Below are 20,118 nucleotides of genomic sequence, written 5' to 3' on the forward strand. Positions count from 1 at the left end.
CGATAGTGATTTCAGAAGTAGAATGCAGTGATTCATCACTTACATACAACACCCAGGGCTCATCACAAGTTCCCTCCTTAATACCCATCACCAATCTAGCCCATCTCCTACCTACCTCCCTCTGTCAATCCTCAGTTTGTTCTCTTGTTAAAAGTCCTTGTGGTCTTTTCCCCTCTCTTCTTTCCTCCACCTTCCCTTCCCATATGTTCATCTGTTTTGTTAAATTCCGCATATGAATGAAATCATATGATATTTGTCTTTCTCTGATTGACTTATTTTGTCTAGCATAATTCTTTTCTAGCTCTGTCCACGTCATTGCAAATGGCAAGATTTCATTCTCTTTGATGGCTGAGTAACATTCTATTATATATATATACCATATTTTTATCTATTAATCAGTCTATGGACATTTGGGCTCTCTCTACAGTTTGGCTATTGTTGATAATGCTGCTTTAAACGTTAGGGTGCATGTACCCCTTCCAATCTGTATTTTTATATCCTTTGGGTAAATACCTAATCGTGCAATTAGTGGATCATAGGGTAGTTCTGTTTTTTGAGGAACCTCCATGCTGTTCTTCAGAGTGACTGCACCAGTTTGGATTCCCACCAGCAGTGCAAGAGAGGTCCCCTTTCTCTGCATTCTTGCCAATACCTGGCTTGTGTTGTTAATTTTAGCCATTCTTACAGGTGTGAGGTGGTATCTCGTTGTGGCTTTGATTTGTACTTCCCTAATGTTGGGTGATGTTGAGCATCTTTTCATGTGTCTGTTAGCCATCTGGATGTATTCTTTGGAAAAGTGCCTATTCATGTCTTCCTCCCATTTCTTAACTGGGTTGTTTTTTTGGTGTTGAGTTTGATAAGTTCTTAACAGATTTTGGATACTAACTCTTTGTCAGGTATGTCATCTACAAATATCTTCTCCCATGGTGCAGGCTGCCGTTTAGTTTTGTTGATTGTTTCCTTTGCTGTGCAGAAACTTTTTGTCTTGAAGTCCCAATAGTTCATGTTTGGTTTTGTTTCCCTTTCTTTTGACAATGTGTCTGGTAAGAAGTGCTCCAGCTGAGTTTTGAAGAGGTTGCTGCCTGTGTTCTCTTCTAGGATTTTGATTTTCTCACATTTAGGTCTTTTATCCATTTTGAATTTATTTTTGTGTATGGTGTAAGAAAGTGGTCCAGTTTCATTCTTCATGTCACCATCCAGTTTTCCCAGCACCAGTTGTTGAAGAGAGTCTTTTTTCTATTGGGTATTCTTTCCTTCTTTGTTGAAGATGAGTTGACCATATAGTTGTGGGCCCATTTCCGGGTTTTCTGTTCTATTGATCTGTGTGTCTGTTTTTGTGCCAGTACTATCTTGATGACTACGGCTTTGTAATATAGCTTGAAATCCAAAATCATGATGACTCGTTTTTTTTTTAATTCAGGATTTCTTTGGCTATTTGGGGTCTTTTGTGGTTCATACACATTTTAGGATTGTTTGTTTTAGCCCTGTGAAGAATGCTGGTGGTATTTTGATAGGGATTGCATTAAATGTGTAGATTGCTTTGGGTAGTATAGACATTATAAGAATGTTTGTTCTTCCAATCCATGAGCATGGAATGCTTTTCCATTTCTTTGTGTCATCTTCAGTTTCTTTCATAAGTCTTCTATAGTTTTCAGGGTATTTTTTTCTTCTTTTTTTAAATTTTAGTTTTTTATTATTTTTATTTTTTATTTATTTATCTTAGAGAGCAAGAGAGTGGGCATGAGCTGGGGAGAGAGGTGGAGGGAGAGAATCTCAAGGAGGCTCCATACTCATCGTGGAGCCTGACATGGGTCTTGATCCCACAACCCTGGGATTGTGACCTAAGCCAAAATCAAGAGTCAGACCCTCAACCTACTGAGCCACCCAGTATGCACTCAGTGCCATAAATTTCCTTCCAAGTACTGCTTTCATTTCATCCCACGAATTTTGGTAAGTTTTGTTTCATTTTCATTGAGTTAAAAATATTTATAAATTTCTCTTGAGAGTTTTTCTTGATCCATGTACTATTAGAAATGATTTGTTTAATCTCCACATATTTTGGGATTCTCCAGTTATCTTTCCATTAGATTTTTAGTTTAATTCAATTGTGAACTGAGAGAAGACATTGTATGACTTTTTGTTTTTTGAGTTTGTTAAGCTGTTTTATGGCCCAGGATGTGGGCTTGAGAAAAATGTGCATTCTGCTGTTATTGGATGAAATGGTCTGCAGATGTCAGTTATATCCAGTTGATTGATGGTGTTGTCAGATTTGACATATCCTTACTGATTTTCTGCCTGCTGATGTTCAGTCTTTGTTTTCTTTGCTTTTCAGTTCCGGAGGTTTCTATTGAGAGATCTTCAGGCTCAGTGTTTCTTTCCTCAGCCACGTCCAGTCTACTAAAAAGCCCATCAAAGGTATTCTTCATTTTTGTTACAGTTTTGTTTTATTTTTTAATCTGTCAGTTCTTTTTGGTTCTTCCTTAGGATTTCAATCTCTCTGTTTACATGCCCATCTCGCATGCCGTCTACTTTATCCATTACAGCCCTTAGCAAATTAGTCCCGGTTGTTTCAAATTCTCAGTCTGACAATCCGAGCATGCCTGCCATGTGTGGTTCTGATGCTCACTCTGTCTCTTCAAATTATGGTTTTTTTTTGCCTTTTGGTATGCCTTGTAAATTTTTGTTGTTGTTGTTAGCTGCAAATGACGAACGGGGTAAAGGAACTGCTGTAAAGTAGGCCTGTAAGTAATGTGGTGATAAGGTGTGGGGAAGGGCAAGTATTCTGTGCTGGGTCTCAGTCTTTTAGTGAGCCTTTGGCCCTAGACTGAATTTCACAAGTGTTTCTTGGGGTTTTTTTCCTCCTCTCTTAGGTGGGACAGGATGGCTGGAGTGGGCTGGAGTTGATATTTTCTTTCCCCTAGCTCAAACTGACTTTGATATTACCCCACAGATTAGGCTGTGGTTAACTAGTTTCTCCTGAGGGCAGGCCTTGTTAAGAATAGAGTGCCCTGGAGTATTTCAGTATGGTTCCTTTTTCTTTCCCCTTCTGGAAGCTTGAGGGGATTTTCAGCCTATATTCCATGAGAACTCGATCAGGCTCTCGGAGGTCAAACTCACCAAAATGTGCCTCACCCCAGTGACTGGGTCCTCCTGGAGTTTTAAACTCTCAGGATTATCCACACTGAGCCTCCAGCAATTTGTCAATTACAATTGAGTTTTTCCCTCTCTGGCACTGGTTCCTGTTATGCCCAGAATTCGTGATCCCCAAAGACCACCAGGGAGCCGAGTCCGATGCAAAAGCAAAGAGCCTTTATTCGAGCTAGCTCGAGGTCAATCCCCTACCTGCACCGACGCAGCGGTGAGATGCCGAGGAGAGAGAGCAAGTTTCAAAAGCACAAAGGTTTTATAGGGGTCTAGGGGTAGTTGGTGAGGTAATGGCGGTGGCCTCAGCCGATTGGCTGGGGAAGGGTCGGAGTCCTGTTACGCAGGCCGCTGGTTGTGTTTTGATCCGTGTTTTGATCGGGAAGTTTGAAGGGTGAGCGGGAGGTTACTCAAGGGGAGGAGGCGTGGTCTGAGGTTTCTGCGATTTTCCTGGAAAGGGGGCATGTCAGGGACTTAGTCACTCAAGGTGGAGGACGCAGAACAAGATGGAGCCAGCGTAGGTCCGCTCTTTCAGTTCCTTGGCAGTTTCTCCTCCTAAATTTCTGCTCCAGTATTCAAGTAATCTTTGTATTTGACTATCTGTCAGTCTTGGGGGCAGTGGTTTACTCTGTGCCCCTACCTCCCTTAGGGATCCAGTTATTGATTTGCAATCTGTTCAGCTTTTTACTTGTTAGGATGGAGTGGTGACTTCCAAGTTCCTAACATGTGAACTGGAAACTGGAAGTCCAACCCAGCTGCTTTTCGAGTTCTGGTATTAACCTTTAAAAAAATTTTTTTAAAAATATTTCGTTATCTTTGAGAGACAGAGAGAGACAGAGCATGACCAGTGGAGGAACAGAGAGAGAGGGAGACACAGATTCCGAAGCAGGCTGCAGGCTCTGAGTTGTCAGCACAGAGCCCGACGTGAGATCATGACCTGAGCCAAAGTCAGACGCTTAACCAACTGAGCCACCCAGGCGCCCCCAGTATTAACTTCTTATTTTCACATAACTTCAGACTTACAATTGTAGTTTCAATCTTGCAATTCTTTCATCTTTCCTTATCTTCATGACTTTGATCAATTTTTAATGAAAATAATCCAGTTGTTTTATAGAATGTTCCTCAATTTGTGTTGTCTAATGTTTCCTCATGATTGGATTCTGGTTGTACATTTTTGGCAGGAATAGCACTGAAATGATGTTGTGTTCTTTTCAGTGCATCATATCAGGAGACAGATGATATCAGTTGGCTTTCATTACTTGGTTCAGGTGGTGTCTAACACTATAAAGGTACTATTTTTCTGTTTTTTGTTTTTGTTTTTTGGAGGAGATATGTTAATACTGGGCAATTATTTGTCCCCACCAAACTTTCTTGTGTTAGTAACCATTGATGATTCTTGCTTGAATTAGTTATAAATTTCAATGGTTTCCAAATGATGACTTTCTAATTCCATCATTGCTTCTACTTTTATTAGTTTTCATTTTGCTGTAAGGAGAAATTTTCCTTTTGCTCATTTATATCGTTATGGATTCATGGATTCTTACTTTATTCTATGGGTTCTCATCTGTTACTATTATTTATTTTGATGCTTTAGTTGCCCCATACATGGGTGAAAGAACTCCTTCCATCTGACTTCTGTGTCCAGTATCATCTTTTTATTTTTAAGTTTATTTATTTTTGAGAAAGAGAGCATGCAAACGAGGGGGGCCAGAGAGAGAGACGGAGACATAGAATCTGAAGCAGGCTCCAGGCTCTGAGCTCAGATCCTGACACAGGGCTTGACCCCACGAATGGTGAGATCATCACCTGACCTGAAGTCAGCCGCTTAACCAACTGAGCCACCCAGGCACCCCTCATCTTTTTATTTTTAATTTTTATATGTCAATATATACTTTTCTCGATTATTGAAGCAATACTTTTTTTAGACATTTTAATAAAATAAAATCAGAGAGAAAGATATAAAAATATCTTATTGTCTTCTACACATTGGCGTATTTTCTTTTAGCCTTTGCTTTCATTGCGCTTTTAAAGGTAGTAGAGATAGAACTATAGACACAGATTTGCATCTCAGTTTTGGTTTTTAACCTGTCATTGAATTATAAGCATTTCCTGAGCTACTAAGAACTCTTTCCAAACAGTATGTCTCACAACTGATTATTCTTGTGACCCAGATGCGCTAGTGCTGCCCTGAGACCTACCTGTTGCCTCTGCTTTTGGATGGCATGCTCCTTCCCCTTCTGAAAGAAAAATCCAGTTCCCTCTCTCTTCCCCTCCACCACATCCTGTTGTTTTTCTTTTTTCTTTTCTTTTTTCCTTTTATTTTTCAGCACACTCCTTGCCCATTCTCTTGTAGAGCATTTGAGGAGTCAGCAACAGGTCAGAGTGGCAGAAGGGCAGAGAGGAGAGTGTCCCCAGATGTGAGGTAGAGCATTGTCCTCTTGCTGGGGAAAGAGCAGTCAGTGGGGAGTGGGGGGGGGGCGGAGATAGACAAAAAAGAGATGAATAATCAATAGCTAATCGCATCAGGAGGTGAAAAATGCTATGAAGAAAAATAAAAGGGGGTAGGATGGAGAGAGTAGTGGGGATGGGTAGCTGCTATTTTAAAGGTGGATAGGGAAGACCTCTCTGGTGAGGTGATATTTGAGCAGAGACCTGAGTGTTCTACAGGTGAGAAAGCCCAGAGAGTTAAAGGAACCTTCCTAAGGTTATAAGCAAGATGTATTAAATTCGTTTCTTTATTTTTTCAGTTTTTTAATTTATGTAATCTCTACACCCAGCACGGGGCTTGAACTTGTAACCCTGAGATCAAGAGTCACACGCTCTTCTGACTGAGGCAGCCAGGCACCCTGAAGTTTGTTTCATTGATTCAAAAGCCCACTATAAATGGTACTTCCCTCCCTAGGGAGTATACCTCAATGTTTTTAGAAGCCCTTTGAGTGCGATTCCCAACTGTTAGCTTGGCTATCTCTACCCTTCTCCCTTGTACTGAAATATTTCTAAGAGGTAAAACTTATATAGAGATTTTCATATGTTTTGACTCTCAAATCTAAATGTAGGTTTTGGTGTCCTTAAGGTCTGTTCAGGAAGGTGAACACCCCATTGAAAAAGCTGGAGCTGCTCCAGGGAGTCTGCCTAGAATGAAGATAGAGGCCCAGGATTCCACATCTTTACTGGCAAAAGCCATCTCTACTGAGACAGAACTTTCTGAGAGTGCCCAAGAAAGACAATCTTGGGAAGATAAGGGCATGGCTCCCTGGCCTGCGATGGTCCGGCTTTCAGAGTCCCAGGCTTTGGAGGCCCAGGTGGCAAAGGCTTAGGCCTGGGAGATGCAGGCTTGTGAGGCCAAGTACAGAGCTAGCCAATCCAGGCACATCTCTGCATTGGAAGTAGCAGCTACCGGGGCACCTGGGTGGCTCAGTCGGTTGAGCGTCTGACTTCGGTTCAGGTCAAGATCTTGCAGTTCATGAGTTCAAGCCCCATGTCAGGCTCTGTGCTGACAGCTCAGAGCCCGGAACCTGCTTCGGATTCTTTGTCTCTCTCTCTCTCCCCCTTCCCCCCTCATGCTCTGTCTCTCTCTCTCTGTCTCTCAAAGATGAATAAACAGGGGCGCCTGGGTGGCGCAGTCGGTTAAGCGTCCGACTTCAGCCAGGTCACGATCTCGCGGTCTGTGAGTTCGAGCCCCGCGTCAGGCTCTGGGCTGATGGCTCGGAGCCTGGAGCCTGTTTCCGATTCTGTGTCTCCCTCTCTCTCTGCCCCTCCCCCGTTCATGCTCTGTCTCTCTCTGTCCCAAAAATAAATAAAAAACGTTGAAAAAAAAAAAAAAAAAAAAAAAAAAAAAAAAAAAGATGAATAAACATTAAAAAAAAAAAAAAAAGAGTGGCAGCTACCCTGACCCAGAAACCCTTATGTGGAAGGGGCAGGTTGCAGAGAAGGAAAAGAGAGAGGCCTTTTTTAACCGTCCATGCTGGTCCAATAAGGTTGAGTACATCCTGACTCAGGTAGGCTACTCCATGAGGATGAGTGATCTCTGGCATGTTTTCTTCCTATGACCTCACAATGGAGGTTGTAAGTTTGGGGACCAGGAATCATGGATCCACAAGAGGCTTCAAACTCCAAGGTTTCTGAGATCTGTAGAGGCTGGAAATTTGGTACTCTGAGCAGGATAGGAGTCAGGTGCCTGAACACTTAGGATCATAAGAGGGTAGGGGTGCAGGGTATCAGAATATAAGGATGGTGGTCCAGGGTGGGGGTGGAAACTAGGCATCTGGGTCTTACAGAAACTAGGGGTGAAGGGGTACCTGGGACTATGAGGGATGTGGAAACAGTTGAGCCCTGATGCCTGTGGCCCTGAGGGAGGTCACGGGGCGGGGGAATGTGTTTTCCCGGACCCCCAAAGAAGTCTAGGCACTGAAAACCCAGGTGGTTCTCAGAGCCCTCCTGACTCCCTTGCACAGGCAGTTTTCTCATCATCTACATCCTCATGCTGTTCTTGATCGGGGTTCCTCTTCTATTCCTGGAGATGGCAGCTGGTCAGAGAATGCGTCAGGGCAGCATTGGTGTATGGAAGGTCATCAGCCCCTGGATTGGTGGTGTGGGTATACCAGCTTCATGGTGAGGAGTCCTGGGCTGCCCCGACCTGCCCTTTACACCCCACTCCTACCCTGACCCTTGTCCTGGGATGGGTCCCATGACTTCACTTCCACAGGCCAAGTCTCTTCAGTTCCCAGTCCTCTCTCTCTAATCCCCTCTTGTTTCCTGTTCTCATTCTTCCTCCCCAGCCACCTCCCTTGTGGCCCTCAGGTGTGCTTCATCACCAACTTATACTTGAATGTGGTCAATGCCTGGATCCTGTCCTACTTGGCCCAGTCTTTCCAGTTTCCAGTTCCATGGGAGAACTGTCCCTTATTGATGAACTCCAGTGAATTTGGTGAGGAAGAAGTGAGAGAGGAGGAGATGGGGAAAACAGCTGGAAGGGAATTTGGAAGAGGAGAAATGAGTGAGGAGGGATAAAGAAGAGGAAAATCTTAGAAAGAAGAAATGGGAGGGAGAAAGAGATGGAGGAAGTGGGAGAAAGGCTAAAGAAGAGGGAGGGATCACCCTATCTAGCAGGCATGTCCAAAGACAGGTCCCCCCAGATCCTGAAGGACAACAGCTTCCATGTACTTCTGGTACCTGCTGACCTTGAAGGCCTCAGACAGAGTTGAGGATGGTGGGTCACCAGTCTTCAGTCTGAAATTGTTCTTATTGGTGTCCTGGTATCTTGTTAGCGCTTTCATTATTAATGGGCTCAAGTTCTCTGGAAACGTAAGCCACCATTGACATTCTCGGATGCCTTAGACCTCATCTAATATTGTTATCACTGATCTCCTAATGTCTTGCTCCTTCTGGCCTTTTGCTCCCACCAGCCCTTGACCCTTGCTGAAAACTGTCTCCTCCTCACTTCTGACTCAGAACTTTTGATCCCTGTTGATTGTTGGTTGACCCCTCACTGGTACATGCTTGCTGATATGTCCCATTCTCAATTCAGGTAATGTATGTCTTGGTACCAGTCTCTTATTGCATCGTCCTCAGTTTCCTCCTCTGTGTCTACTGCTCTAAGGGGCAGTATTTGGCCTTCAGTATTGGATGCTTTCCGAAGTAAAGTACATCTTCCTCACTCTGCTACCGGGCCTTGGCAGACTCCTATTGTCTATTTTTAGGGCATCCTTTCTCCCTTATTACCCCTTGTCCTTCCCCCCATACTTGCTAAGGTTCTCCTCTCCTTCTTTGACATTTCACCTTGTACTTGTCGTCCCCCTTTTAGACATCAACTATGTACAACATGGATGTATGGCGTGAAGTAGGGAACCGGGTCTTGTTTGCCTTGTGTCTAGGCTTTGGCCTTGTCTCCTTATCCTCGCACATGTACCCATCCAGCACCTGTCTCATTGATGCCTTCGTTGTGACTCTGGTCAACCTGCTCAGCATGCTGCTGGTCCCATCATTTTACTTCTGTGTCCTGGGCTTTTGGGCCACAGTCATCACGCACCGCTGCAGTGAGAAGGAAGGCCAGCCCCTTAGTTGAGGGTGCCAGTGCCAGGGAACTACAAAACCTAGAGACCCTGACTTTCGTCGTGCTACAGAGACTCCTGTCCACAGCTGGCAACATCAGGTGCAGTTGCAAGTCTCTACTGTCCCGTGGAGCAAAACACAGAGACAGTAGAATCTCTGTCATATAATATTTTGCCCAGAGCCTCTTTCTGGCCCTAGAAATCTTCAAACTCAGAGATTGCCAGCCATCCATTTCAGAGTACCACCACAGAGATAGGCTAAAAGTGGCAAACATTCAAGATTACTCTGGTCTCAGATACCATCTAAGAGCACACCTATATGGAGAACTTTCCACTTGCTGAATGTTTTCACTCTTAACTTTCAACTCCTAAGTTTAGGGATTTCTGTCAATCTGTCGCACTTAAACCCCAAAAGGACTCTCAGAACGAGATTTTTTATTGTTTGCTCACCCCTTGTTTTTCATTCTTTAGGCATTAGTTTCAAAAACACTCATCAGACATTTACAAAGAACTCTTTGTGTACCACAGAGATGTGGACAGGTGAATCAGACCACAGTTCTTGCTTTCACTGAGTTTTCAGTTTTCGGAGAGAGGAGGTGGGGGAATTGCATAATCAGACAGTCACAGACTCATGATAACTAATACCAGGGGTGATGGGGAGTACAGAAGACAGAGCCTTTAATTCTGACTGGGCTAGTCAGAGAAGGACTCCTAGAGGAGGCAAACCTAAGCTGAATTTGTCCCTATCCTAATCCATGTAAATAAGCACTCTTTTCTTCTAGAATTAACCCGGGAATATTCATGTGCTTATGTGCAAGAGTCCTCTGGGGTGTATACTTAGGAATGGAATTGGTGGGTAGGGTGCCCACACCTTTAGTCTTACTGTGTGTTGTCTCATTACCAAAATGGCTTATGATGTGTGAGAATTCTGCATATTCCGCTTTCTGCACGTTTGATTAGACTTGGTCACACTTGAAAATTTTTGCCAGTCTGGTGGGAGTGTAATGGTATTTTTTAATGTTTAAAAAACATTTTATTATGAGGTATTACATACATAGAGAAACACACGTAAAACAACACATGCAGAATAAATAACTATAAAATAAACAGCACCCATGTTAAGAACTAGAATGACCCATAGAAGATCTCTGTGTATCTCTAATTATAAACTCTTTCCTCACACCCACTGTCCTGGCTTTTATGGTAATTAGTTCTTTGTTTTTTTATATATTTTATTATCTACATATGCATATCTAAGTAATGTAGTTTTGTTTGTACACTTATATGAAGCAATATGGTTTAACGTGTCCATTTATATAGTTTAATTTGTTCATTTACATATACATTCTCTTTTGTATTCTTTTGTGTTTTACTTCTTTCATTTCAACGTGTGTTCATAAGATTCATCCATATGGTCTGTGCTTTTAATGCTGTATAATGTTCCAGTATATGAACATTCCACAATTTATTTATCCATTATACTATTGACCATTTAGAGTCTTTCCAGTTTTGGGCTATTAAAACAATGCTGTTCTAAACATTCTTACACGTGTTCCTGATGTACTACACATGTGCTTATGTGTGTAGGGTATATATCTACGAGTGAGATTGTTGATGCCGAGTTCTGTTACCGTGTGACAAATCACTCCGAAAGTAAATGGCTGAAACCAAGAATGATTTATTTTTTCTTAAGATTCTATGGGTTGGCTGGCAAGTTCTACTATTGGGCTTGCATGGGTTAACTCGCATGTCTGCATTCAGCTGGGCCCAGCTGGGACTGCACCGCTTTGCTGTGTGCGGTGTTGACAGGGCTCGCTTGAGCGCTCCGGTCAGCTGGTGGGTCCGCAAGGCCTGCTCTTTCCGGGAGGCCTCTCTGTGTGGCTAGCTTGGGCTTCCTCATATGACAGCTCACAGAGAACCTAGGTGGAATCAGCAAAGTGTCTTGAAGCCTAAGCATGGGAATACTCTCATTGTCGTTGCTGCTACATTTCTTTAGTCAAAGGGAGTCACAAAGCCACCCCAGATTTGAGGGGTGGAGAAACAGACTTTACCTCTTGATGGGAGGAACTGCAAAATACTATGTTCATGTTTCTACCCCACGTATAGCTTCAGTGGATAATGCCAGGTTACCTTCCACAGTATTTAGGATTGTAATGGTCTTTCCTTCCACAGTATTATTAGGATTGTAATGGTCTTTCTATCTCTTGTTGCTGGTCTCACTGTCATACACACACACACACACACACACACACACACACAGACACACACACTTGCTTAATCTCCAAGCTAGAATGCACAGCAAATAGTTACAGAATTGCTAGCTCATTCCATTGCGGAAACAAACATACTAATCCCAGAGTTCAGTATTTGTTGACAACTTTTTGTCTTTATCCTGAATTTTATAGTTAAAATGCTGTGTTCAAAATTACTTGGGTTAGGGGCGCCTGGGTGGCTCAGTCGTTTGAGCGGCCGACTTCAGCTCAGGTCATGATCTCGTGGTCCGTGAGTTCAAGCCCCACGTTGGGCTCTGTGCTGACCGCTCAGAGCCTGGAGCCTGTTTCAGATTCTGTGTCTCCCTCTCTCTGACCCTCCCCCGTTCATGCTCTGTCTCTCTCTGTCACAAAAATAAATAAACGTTAAAAAAAAATTTTTTTTTAAATTACTTGGGTTAGTTCTTTTTCCTTCATTCAGTATGATTGTCACTTACTTGAAATACAGTTATGTTCATTTGTGTCTGTTTATATGGAATTTTAATGTCCCTCAAACTTTTATTTTAATGTGAAACATTAATATGGTTTCAAAAGAGAAAATTATACAAAGGGACACTCAGAAATTTCACCAGCACTTCAACCCATTTCTCATCCATCCCTTATAGGTAAACCGATCTCATTATGTTTTTATTTATCCTTCCTGTGTGTGTTTGTAAAAACAAAGAGAAAGATGTATATATTTTTATTTACCCTTCTTTTTATTTAAAAGGAAATTGTTTTGGGGCGCCTGGGTGGCTTGGTCGGTTAAGCGTCCGACTTGGGCTCAGGTCATGGTCTCACGGTCCGTGAGTTCGAGCCCTGCGTCGGGCTTTGTGCTGACAGCTCAGAGCCTGGAGCCTGTTTCAGATTCTGTGTCTCCCTCTCTCTGCCCCTCCCCCGTTCATGCTCTGTCTCTCTCTGTCTCAAAAATAAATAAACGTTAAAAAAAATTTTTTAAAGGAAATTGTTTTAAATGTTTATTCTTGAGAGAGAGAGAGAGAGAGAGAGAGAGAGAGAATGAATGGGGGGGGTGGGCAGAGAGAGAGGGAGACACAGACTCGGAAGCAGGCTCCAGTCTCCGAGCTGTCAGCACAGAGCCTGATGCAGGACTCAAACTCACAACTGCGAGATCATGACCTGAGCCAAAGTCGGATGCTTAACCGACTGAGCCACCCAGGCCCCCCTTTTTACCCTTCTTTCTTATGCAGAAGTTAATTTTTATGCTTTTTTCATTTAACAGTATATCCTGGGAATCACTTTTCCATGTTAATTTTTTTCTTAGATGATCTAAGGCCTGGTGGTAGTGCCTGCCGTCCTGTAGATCAGTGGCTCCTCTATTCTTTCGAGTTCTCTTCACTCCTTAGTTTGTAAGGCCTTGTTACAGTCAATAACTGGACACCATAAAAATTCAAACCATCTTCTCTTTGAAAGATACCCGTGAAGATAATGAAAATGCATGTCCCAGTATTGGAGAAATTTATATGTTCTATACATTTATATTCAGAATATGTAAAGAACTCCTAAAACACACTAAGAGGACAACCCAACAAAAGTGTGCACTTAACTTTCTACAGTCTGTTTAGAATTAATACTTCAGGGGCACCTGGGGGGCTCAGTCAGGTAAGCATCTGACTTCAACTCAGGTCATGATCTCACAGTTTGTGAGTTTGAGCCCCACACTGGGCTCTGCCCCTGGCAGTGCGGATCCTGCTTGGGATTCTCTCTCCCTCTCTCTTTGCCCCTCTCCTACTCGCACATTCACTCTCTCTCTCAAAATAAATGAATAAACTTTAAAAAAATGTACTGTTTGCTGTTGGGCTCCATTTCTGATGAGGAATTTGTAGTCTTTGAGATTGCTGTTGCTGAATATGTAGTGTATCATTTTTCTCTGCCTCTTTCAAGATTTTTTAATGTTTTTCAGTTTGATTAAAAAAATTTTTTTAATGTTTATTTTTGAGAGAGAGAGAGAATGAGCTGGGGAGGGACAGAGAGAGAGGGAGACACAGAATCCGAAGCAGGCTCCAGGGTCCGAGCTGTCAGCACAAAGCTCGACGTGGGGCTTGAACCCGTGAACTGTGAGATCATGACCTGAGCTGAAATCGAGAGTCAGACACTTCACTGACTTGAGCCACCCTGGTGCCCCAACAAGTGCCCTCCTTAATACCTATCACCCATCTAGCCCATCTGATAAAGAGTTAGTATCCAAAATCTATAAAGAACTTATCAAACTCAACACCCAAAAAACAAACAACCTAGTTAAATGGGCAGAAGACATGAATAGACACTTTTCCAAAGAAGACATCCAGATGGCTAACAGACACATGAAAAGATGCTCTGTTTCCTTTGAAATATTTCCAAGCTTGTCTTTTATTATTTAAGCACAGCAAATATAATCTTCAATAATTCTAATATTTGGAAGTAACTTTAGGTCAATTTTTACTGTGTTGTTTCTGATGGTTATTGCTCATGGTGTCTTCTTTTTGTGTACTTAATTGTCTCTTTGTCCTATTTATTTGACCATTATTTGTAGGAATTCTTAAGGCCTAGGATGAAGGTATATTCCTATAAATAGGACTTTTGTTTCTACCTGATGCATAGGGACATTAGAAAGAGACTACTTGAAACTCAGTTCTTGGCTTGAGTTCTTGAGACAACCAGGATCAAATATTTGGGCTGCACATCCAACCTAGGATTGACTTGGTTATGACATGTCAGGAACTTTATTTTTAAAAAAATTTTAATGTTTATTTATTTTTGAGAGAGAATGAATGAGCTGAAGAGAATCTTCACAGACTGAAGCAGGCTCCAGGCTCCGAGATGTCAGCACAGAGCCCGACACAGGGGCTTGAACTCACAGACTATGAGACCATGACCTGAGCCGAAGTGGGACGCTTACATGACTGAGTCACCCCTGCGCCCCCCGGAGTTTTATTTATTTTATTTATTTATTTTTTTTTCGGAGTTTTATTTTTTAATGTCTATTTATTTTGAGAGAGAGAGAGACAGAGAGTAAGTGATTAGGGGAGGGGCAGAGAGAGAGGGAGCGAGAGAAAATCCCAAGCAGTCTCCATGCTGTCAGTGCAGAGGCTAACATGGGGCTCGAACCCATGAACTGTGAGATCATGACCTGAGCCAAAATCAAGAGTCGAGTGCTTAACCGACTGAGCCACTTAGGCACCCCATGTCAGTAACTTTAAAACATTTCCCTTTGTTCTGATCATTTCTGAAGCAGCCTTCTTTGGCATTCCCTGTCTTGTGGAAGGGTTGAGTGCAAGCTTCTGGTTCATTTTTATACTGAAGGTGTAGTAGCCCTTTGAATTGCGAGATTAGGGGAAGACCTTCTGGTCTGATTCTTACTTTGTGCAGGCTCTGGTGCTTTATATCTGACCCTCATTCTCCTTTTATTTCTTAAAAGTCATAAAATTGGAAACTAGGGGTACAGTGCTGTATTTGGCTTTTACCTTTGGGAACAAGTTGCTTTGGAAGTCCCCTCTCCCCACTGTTTTTGTGTGCACTTCAATTTTTGTATAATAATTTCTCATTTTTTCAATATTTTAATTAAGAAGATTAAAAATATTTTTCAGACTTTTAACTTATTTACAGTGAGGTTGATCCAAATATTTAGCTTGCCTATTACCAAAAGGACATACAGTATTTTGTTTTCTAAAATGTGATCAAACTATACTGAGTTCCCTGCACCTTGCATTTTGCTCTTAGCAGTAAGTTGTGTCAAGCCTTCCACTGCAGTTCGTGTAGAGCAATGAATTGGATTTTTAACGATCTGTAGGGATTGGTCAAGTGAAGAATGGTAGTGGGGTGAGGGTGGTCTTGGGCATGAAAGAGCATGGCCAGCCCTGAAATTGTAAGTAGTTAAGCGTGATTAGAGCATAAACTGTTCAGAGGATCATGGGAGGAAGATAAGGCTAAATAGGTCAACAGGATTCAGATGAAAAAGTCCAAGAAGCAGTTTCTCTCACCAGCTCACCTCTAGGGCAGCATTATGTACATGGTAATCTAAGTACATGGTGCTTCCTGACATTCGGTAATGCAAAGCCTAGAAGATTGCCTTTTACCCACTAGTTAAGAAGAGAGCAAGGGAAGAGGTAGGTGGTGAATAAGACACCCGTCACTGCAGCAGATATCCCAGAGTTCCTGTGAAGATAATGCAAAACACTCCTCCTGGGCTTCCCCCATGGTCATAAGTTCTCCAGGCTCACATAAATTCATGATCCTGGAGGTGAGTACCTTCTAGGTTTCGTCCCAGGCTCTACCGTGCCTGGATCAATAATGCTAGGTTAGTGGTGCCCTTCCTTATCTAGAAGATAAGGGAAAAGGAGGCGATCTCCTGAGGGGCCAAATGGTCCTGTGTGATTCAACTCCTTACCCCCAGGAATGCTGAAATGCTTGAGAAGCTGATAACCGTAGGGAAATTCCCTCTTGAGGCCCAGTCCCCTTCCAATCTGGTTGATAGCCCTACTCTGCCTTGACTCCTGGCTGGACAGCCTTCTCCAGCACATCAAGAGCATTGTCCTCAGCCACTTGAGTGACTGCAACTTAGAGAAGCAGGTTTTGAAGGTCAGTAAAAGTAGGTGAGCAGGGCGTGGAGTTACTCAAAGCCTTTTGTGAAACAGAAATTTCAGCTTTTGCTAGCACCAGAAAAACATCCCAGAAGCACCAGGATAACCTGCAGCCCAGATGATGCAGAGAACTAGAACTTGCAGAATGCCCTCCACGCGTAATGCCAGGTAGACTGGTTTTCCATGTCAGAGGGTCAGCTTGGAGATCTGATTTTCTCAGTGACCCACAGCTTTTAGGGAGTCTTCCAGGGAAGGTAGATAGTGTCCTTCTCTGTATTTTTTTGTTAAGTCCAAGGACACTTTAACTCCTACCCTCTCTCCCCTCAACAGGTTAAGGAGGGCCCAAGCCTTGCATTCATGGCCTTCGTTGAAACCATGTCATTCATTCCTGGGTCTGTCTGCTGGTCTATCCTCTTCCTGTTTTTGCTGATATTGGGGCTGAGCACCATGGTAGGGATCATGCAGGGTGTCCTAACCCCACTCCAGGACACCTTTTCTTCTTTCAGGAAATACACAAAACAGCCTACCGGTACTCTGACCAATGCCCTACTCCTACCAATGGGCCTGATTTATCTGAGACTCTTACCCAGCCCTATGCTTAGCCCTTGTCACCCAACTAGACTTCTGACCTTGATCCCATCCAGTATTCCCTCCAGTGGTTGTCTTTGGGCTCATGTTCCTGTGTGGCTTCTTCTTCACTCGACCTTCAGGCATCTACTTCATCAGCCTGCTGAATGAATACTGAACAGTCCTCCCCATCATCATCATCATCATCATCATCATCATCATCATCATATTTGAAAACATGGCTGTGGGCTGGGCCTGTGGGGCCAGGAGGTGATAGCTTGGGTCTATAGGGAAGGTTGACCCCTTTCTGGTTGCTTCTGTTGTCACCCATCTAGAGTGATGCAGGGACTCTTAACCTCAGGGTCTTCAGAGAAACATGTTTATTCATTCATTTAACATTTCTTGAGTGCTTAATATGTGCCAAGCACTGTTTTAATCACCAAGGTTATTGAATAAAACAAGCATCCCTGTCCTCAAGGAATTTATATTCTAGTAGTGGTGACAGGTAGTAACCAGATGAACGAATAAAAATGTCAGGTGGTGACAATTGACAGGAGAAAATCAAAAGGTAAAGTAAAATGATCAAGAATGGGAGTATGTGTGGGTGCTAATTTAGGTTGGATTGCAGGGAAGGCCTCTCTGATAAGGTGACATTTGAGCAGACTCCTGAAGGAAGTGAAGGAAGGAGCCATGATTTTGAGGAAGTGTTCCAAGTAGAGGAAACACTGAGTACCAAGGCAAGAGGAAGCATCATGCCTGGAATTTTTGAGGAGCAAGGAGATCGGAGAGGTTGGAGTAGAATGTTCCAGAGAGATAACAGGAGATCAAGGAAGACCTTCTAAGCTATAGCAGTACTTAGTTTTTTTCTGCAGCACGAGAGGAGGCATTGGAAGGTTTTGAGCAGGGGAGTGACATCGTCAGATTTATTTAAAAAAATACCTATGACTGCTGTGTGGAGAATAGACTATGAGGAGTCAGGAGTGAAGCAAGGAGAACAGTTGGGTGCTATTGCAATATTCCAAAGAAAAGACAAAGAGAAGGGCCTTCGTGGCCAAAAGACCCCACTTGGATATTTATTGCAATTGAGAACATGCAGTAAAGGAGTTGGATACATGGGCTTGAAGAAACTAAGAAAAGTTCCCCCCGAGGGTCAAGTGTTGCTGCCTTTTCCAGTCTGAGCTGGTTAGTATGGATACTCAGCATGTAGAAGAGTCCCTCACACATCATAAACATTTTCATATTCATGGAATGAATGAAAGGGACTTGGCCTTTATCCCAAGGGCATTGGGTACGCATGAACAATTTTGAGCAGTAGAGAAATGTTTGAAAAATTTTCTTGGGTTGCGATGCAAGACTGACTAGGGAGAAGATAAGAGAGGATGAGTCTTGAGTTGAGGCAGAGTTTGGGAGATGAAGTAGAATATTTGAAAGATGCTAAGGTTAGGCTGCCCTCCACGCCCAAGGCTGGGTGAAGCCCGACTAGGCCTCCCACAGTCTTGTGGCCCTTCCTCCCAGGTTCCTTGAAGACTTGGCGATCATGTGGGGACCCCTCATCTCTCACATCCATTGGCTGTGGTGCTTTCTCTGTCCCGTTGTGCTGCTAGCCCTGTTTGTGATTACTCTGATTCATCTGTCTCTGAAGACTATCACCTATGTGGCCTGGGACTCAGTGTGAGCTTCTTTCCCGAGACACTAGACCTTGCTAGAGAGTGGGGGCCAGATCTTTCAATCCACTCATGGCCTAAAGATGCTATTGTCTCATTCTCTGACTCCCTGAAGACTCATTGGTCATCTGCCCTGGTTCCTATCCCACCCTTCCCTTCTACAGTCCTCACTTTTCTGGGAACTTTGATGTTCTGAACCCCTTTCCCATCTTTCCACAGTCAAAAGAGGTGCTTCACCAATACCCATCATTGGGGCTTCTTGCAACGATTGCCCTTTTTCTCACTGTTATCTTCCCCATCACACATATTTTGCATACTGCCTCACCCACAGGATTCCCTTCAATTCCACAAGCCAGGGTAAGCCTATGATATCTTCCAAATCCTTACCCTTAATCCAGCCAACACCCGTTAAAGAGGTCCAAAAGTAGGAAATCCTGTGAGGTGATAATCAAGTTGCTGATCAACCTGTTGTATGATTGCCTAACTTCATTCATTTGACTTGACATCACACATTCCTGGAAATAGCATAAGAGGCAACTCATACCAACTTGCAACTGTTGATGTCCCCAGACACAGAACTGCTATTATTCCCAAAAGTAGAGGCATAATTTGGTGGACACATGGGGCCTGGCTTTGCATCCCCCTCTCAGACCCCATCCTTCCTGGTTACCACTGTCACTGTGTTTTCCCCATCCCCTTCCTCAGTATATATACACACCCATGATATTCACTATTTGTCATGTCTACCAAATCTGCTTCTTGACTGATCTGTCCAGCTCCTGGAAGGAAGCTGGAGGAGTAATGTTGTTGGTCAATAAATCAGTCCACCAGGACGAAGTCCTGGGTGTCAGCGATTTTTTTTTCTATAAATGTCTTTTTCCCAAAAGTCTTCCATTCTTTTGAGAGCCAAATGTCCAGCCTAGAGTTCCTGCCCTATCCTTGTCATGGCAAATTCAGATCTAGATTACTAGACTTGCTTTGTCTAGGGATTGGCCTTTAGCCAAGGGAAACGTGGGAAATGGGGTTTCAGCTAAGATGGAAAGGATATTAATCATTTGCCAATGGGACACGGTAATCATATATGAGTCTAAAAATTTTATTTTTATTTTTTTAAGTTTATTATTTTGAGAGAGAGAGAGACAGAGTGGGGGAGGGACAGAGAGAGAGAGGGATAGAGAAGATCTCAAGCACTCTCTGCACTGTCAGCACAGAGCCTGATGCAGGACTTAAACTCATGAGCTACCAGATCATGACCTGAGCGGAAACCAAGAGCTGGACACTTAACCGACTGAGCCACCCATGCACCCCTAAAAATTATTTTTAAAAAGAGGCTCCAAGACTGTGAATCAACACACAAGTGGTTTAGGGAACTACCTATTGCTGAGCCCACTAGGGCCCCATATCTGCGTGGTAGGAGACCTGGCAGGTTTTACTACAGGGCTAAGTCAAATGAATTTGCCTAGTGGGTGATGACGAGTGGGTCTCTCAGAACTTCCGGAGGGGTGAGTCCACAACTGAGCTGACGTACTTACCAAAAGGAGATAGGGGTCAGTCAGCGACTGGGATTGGGAGCTGTGGGTAGAGGTGGTTGGGATTCCCGAAGATCCAGGGAATGGGTTTCCCTTATGTACTCAGAGATCTCAGTATTTCGGATTGCTCAGCTACCACAGGGTAGTTGCCTCTACCTAACTTTCCGTGATTGGGGAAGAAAAAGCAGACATCCTAACCATTGGCGGGTGGGACTCGAGGGGTGGGCCGGGTAAATAGGAAGAGGTGTGGTCCCGGAAGTCTCTGGACCTCCGGTGTTTCTCGCTGGTCAAGCTTGGTGGTCTCGCTGGTCAAGCCATCACCCGTTGGCTCCTGTACCTTG

The 20,118-nt window shown here is 43.4% G+C and overlaps 2 protein-coding genes and 1 long non-coding RNA gene across 4 annotated transcripts in view; 2 read left to right on the forward strand and 1 right to left on the reverse strand.

Annotated features, from left to right (window-relative positions):
- The window catches only part of LOC122208364 (orphan sodium- and chloride-dependent neurotransmitter transporter NTT5-like), a 55,034-nt gene that overhangs the window by 1,165 nt on the left and 33,751 nt on the right, over positions 1-20,118 (forward strand). The window contains exons 1-2 of one of the 2 annotated variants that reach the window (XM_042919346.1): positions 1,852-1,950; positions 2,333-2,415. The gene's annotated coding sequence lies outside the window, so the exon portion shown is untranslated. Of the gene's footprint in view, positions 1-1,851; positions 1,951-2,332; positions 2,416-20,118 lie in introns of those variants that run through there. The other variant, XM_042919347.1, reaches the window with a different exon arrangement.
- Positions 7,034-18,810, forward strand: SLC6A16 (solute carrier family 6 member 16). Its single transcript, XM_042919349.1, is given in 13 exon segments — positions 7,034-7,206; positions 7,596-7,730; positions 7,733-7,752; positions 7,942-8,068; positions 8,267-8,445; positions 8,669-8,720; positions 8,723-8,778; positions 8,945-9,181; positions 15,829-15,917; positions 15,919-16,015; positions 16,348-16,546; positions 16,674-16,854; positions 18,100-18,810. Coding segments are annotated over 13 exon segments (1,692 nt in total). The 5' UTR covers positions 7,034-7,046; the 3' UTR covers positions 18,260-18,810.
- Positions 10,846-20,097, reverse strand: LOC122208368. Its single transcript, XR_006197213.1, has 3 exons — positions 19,781-20,097; positions 18,636-18,763; positions 10,846-11,110 (listed from the first exon to the last, which is right to left on the reverse strand). It is a non-coding gene; the product is annotated as an uncharacterized LOC122208368 (long non-coding RNA).

The sequence above is a fragment of the Panthera leo genome, chromosome E2, assembly GCF_018350215.1.
Source record: "Panthera leo isolate Ple1 chromosome E2, P.leo_Ple1_pat1.1, whole genome shotgun sequence".
Classification (NCBI taxonomy): Eukaryota; Metazoa; Chordata; class Mammalia; order Carnivora; family Felidae; genus Panthera; species Panthera leo.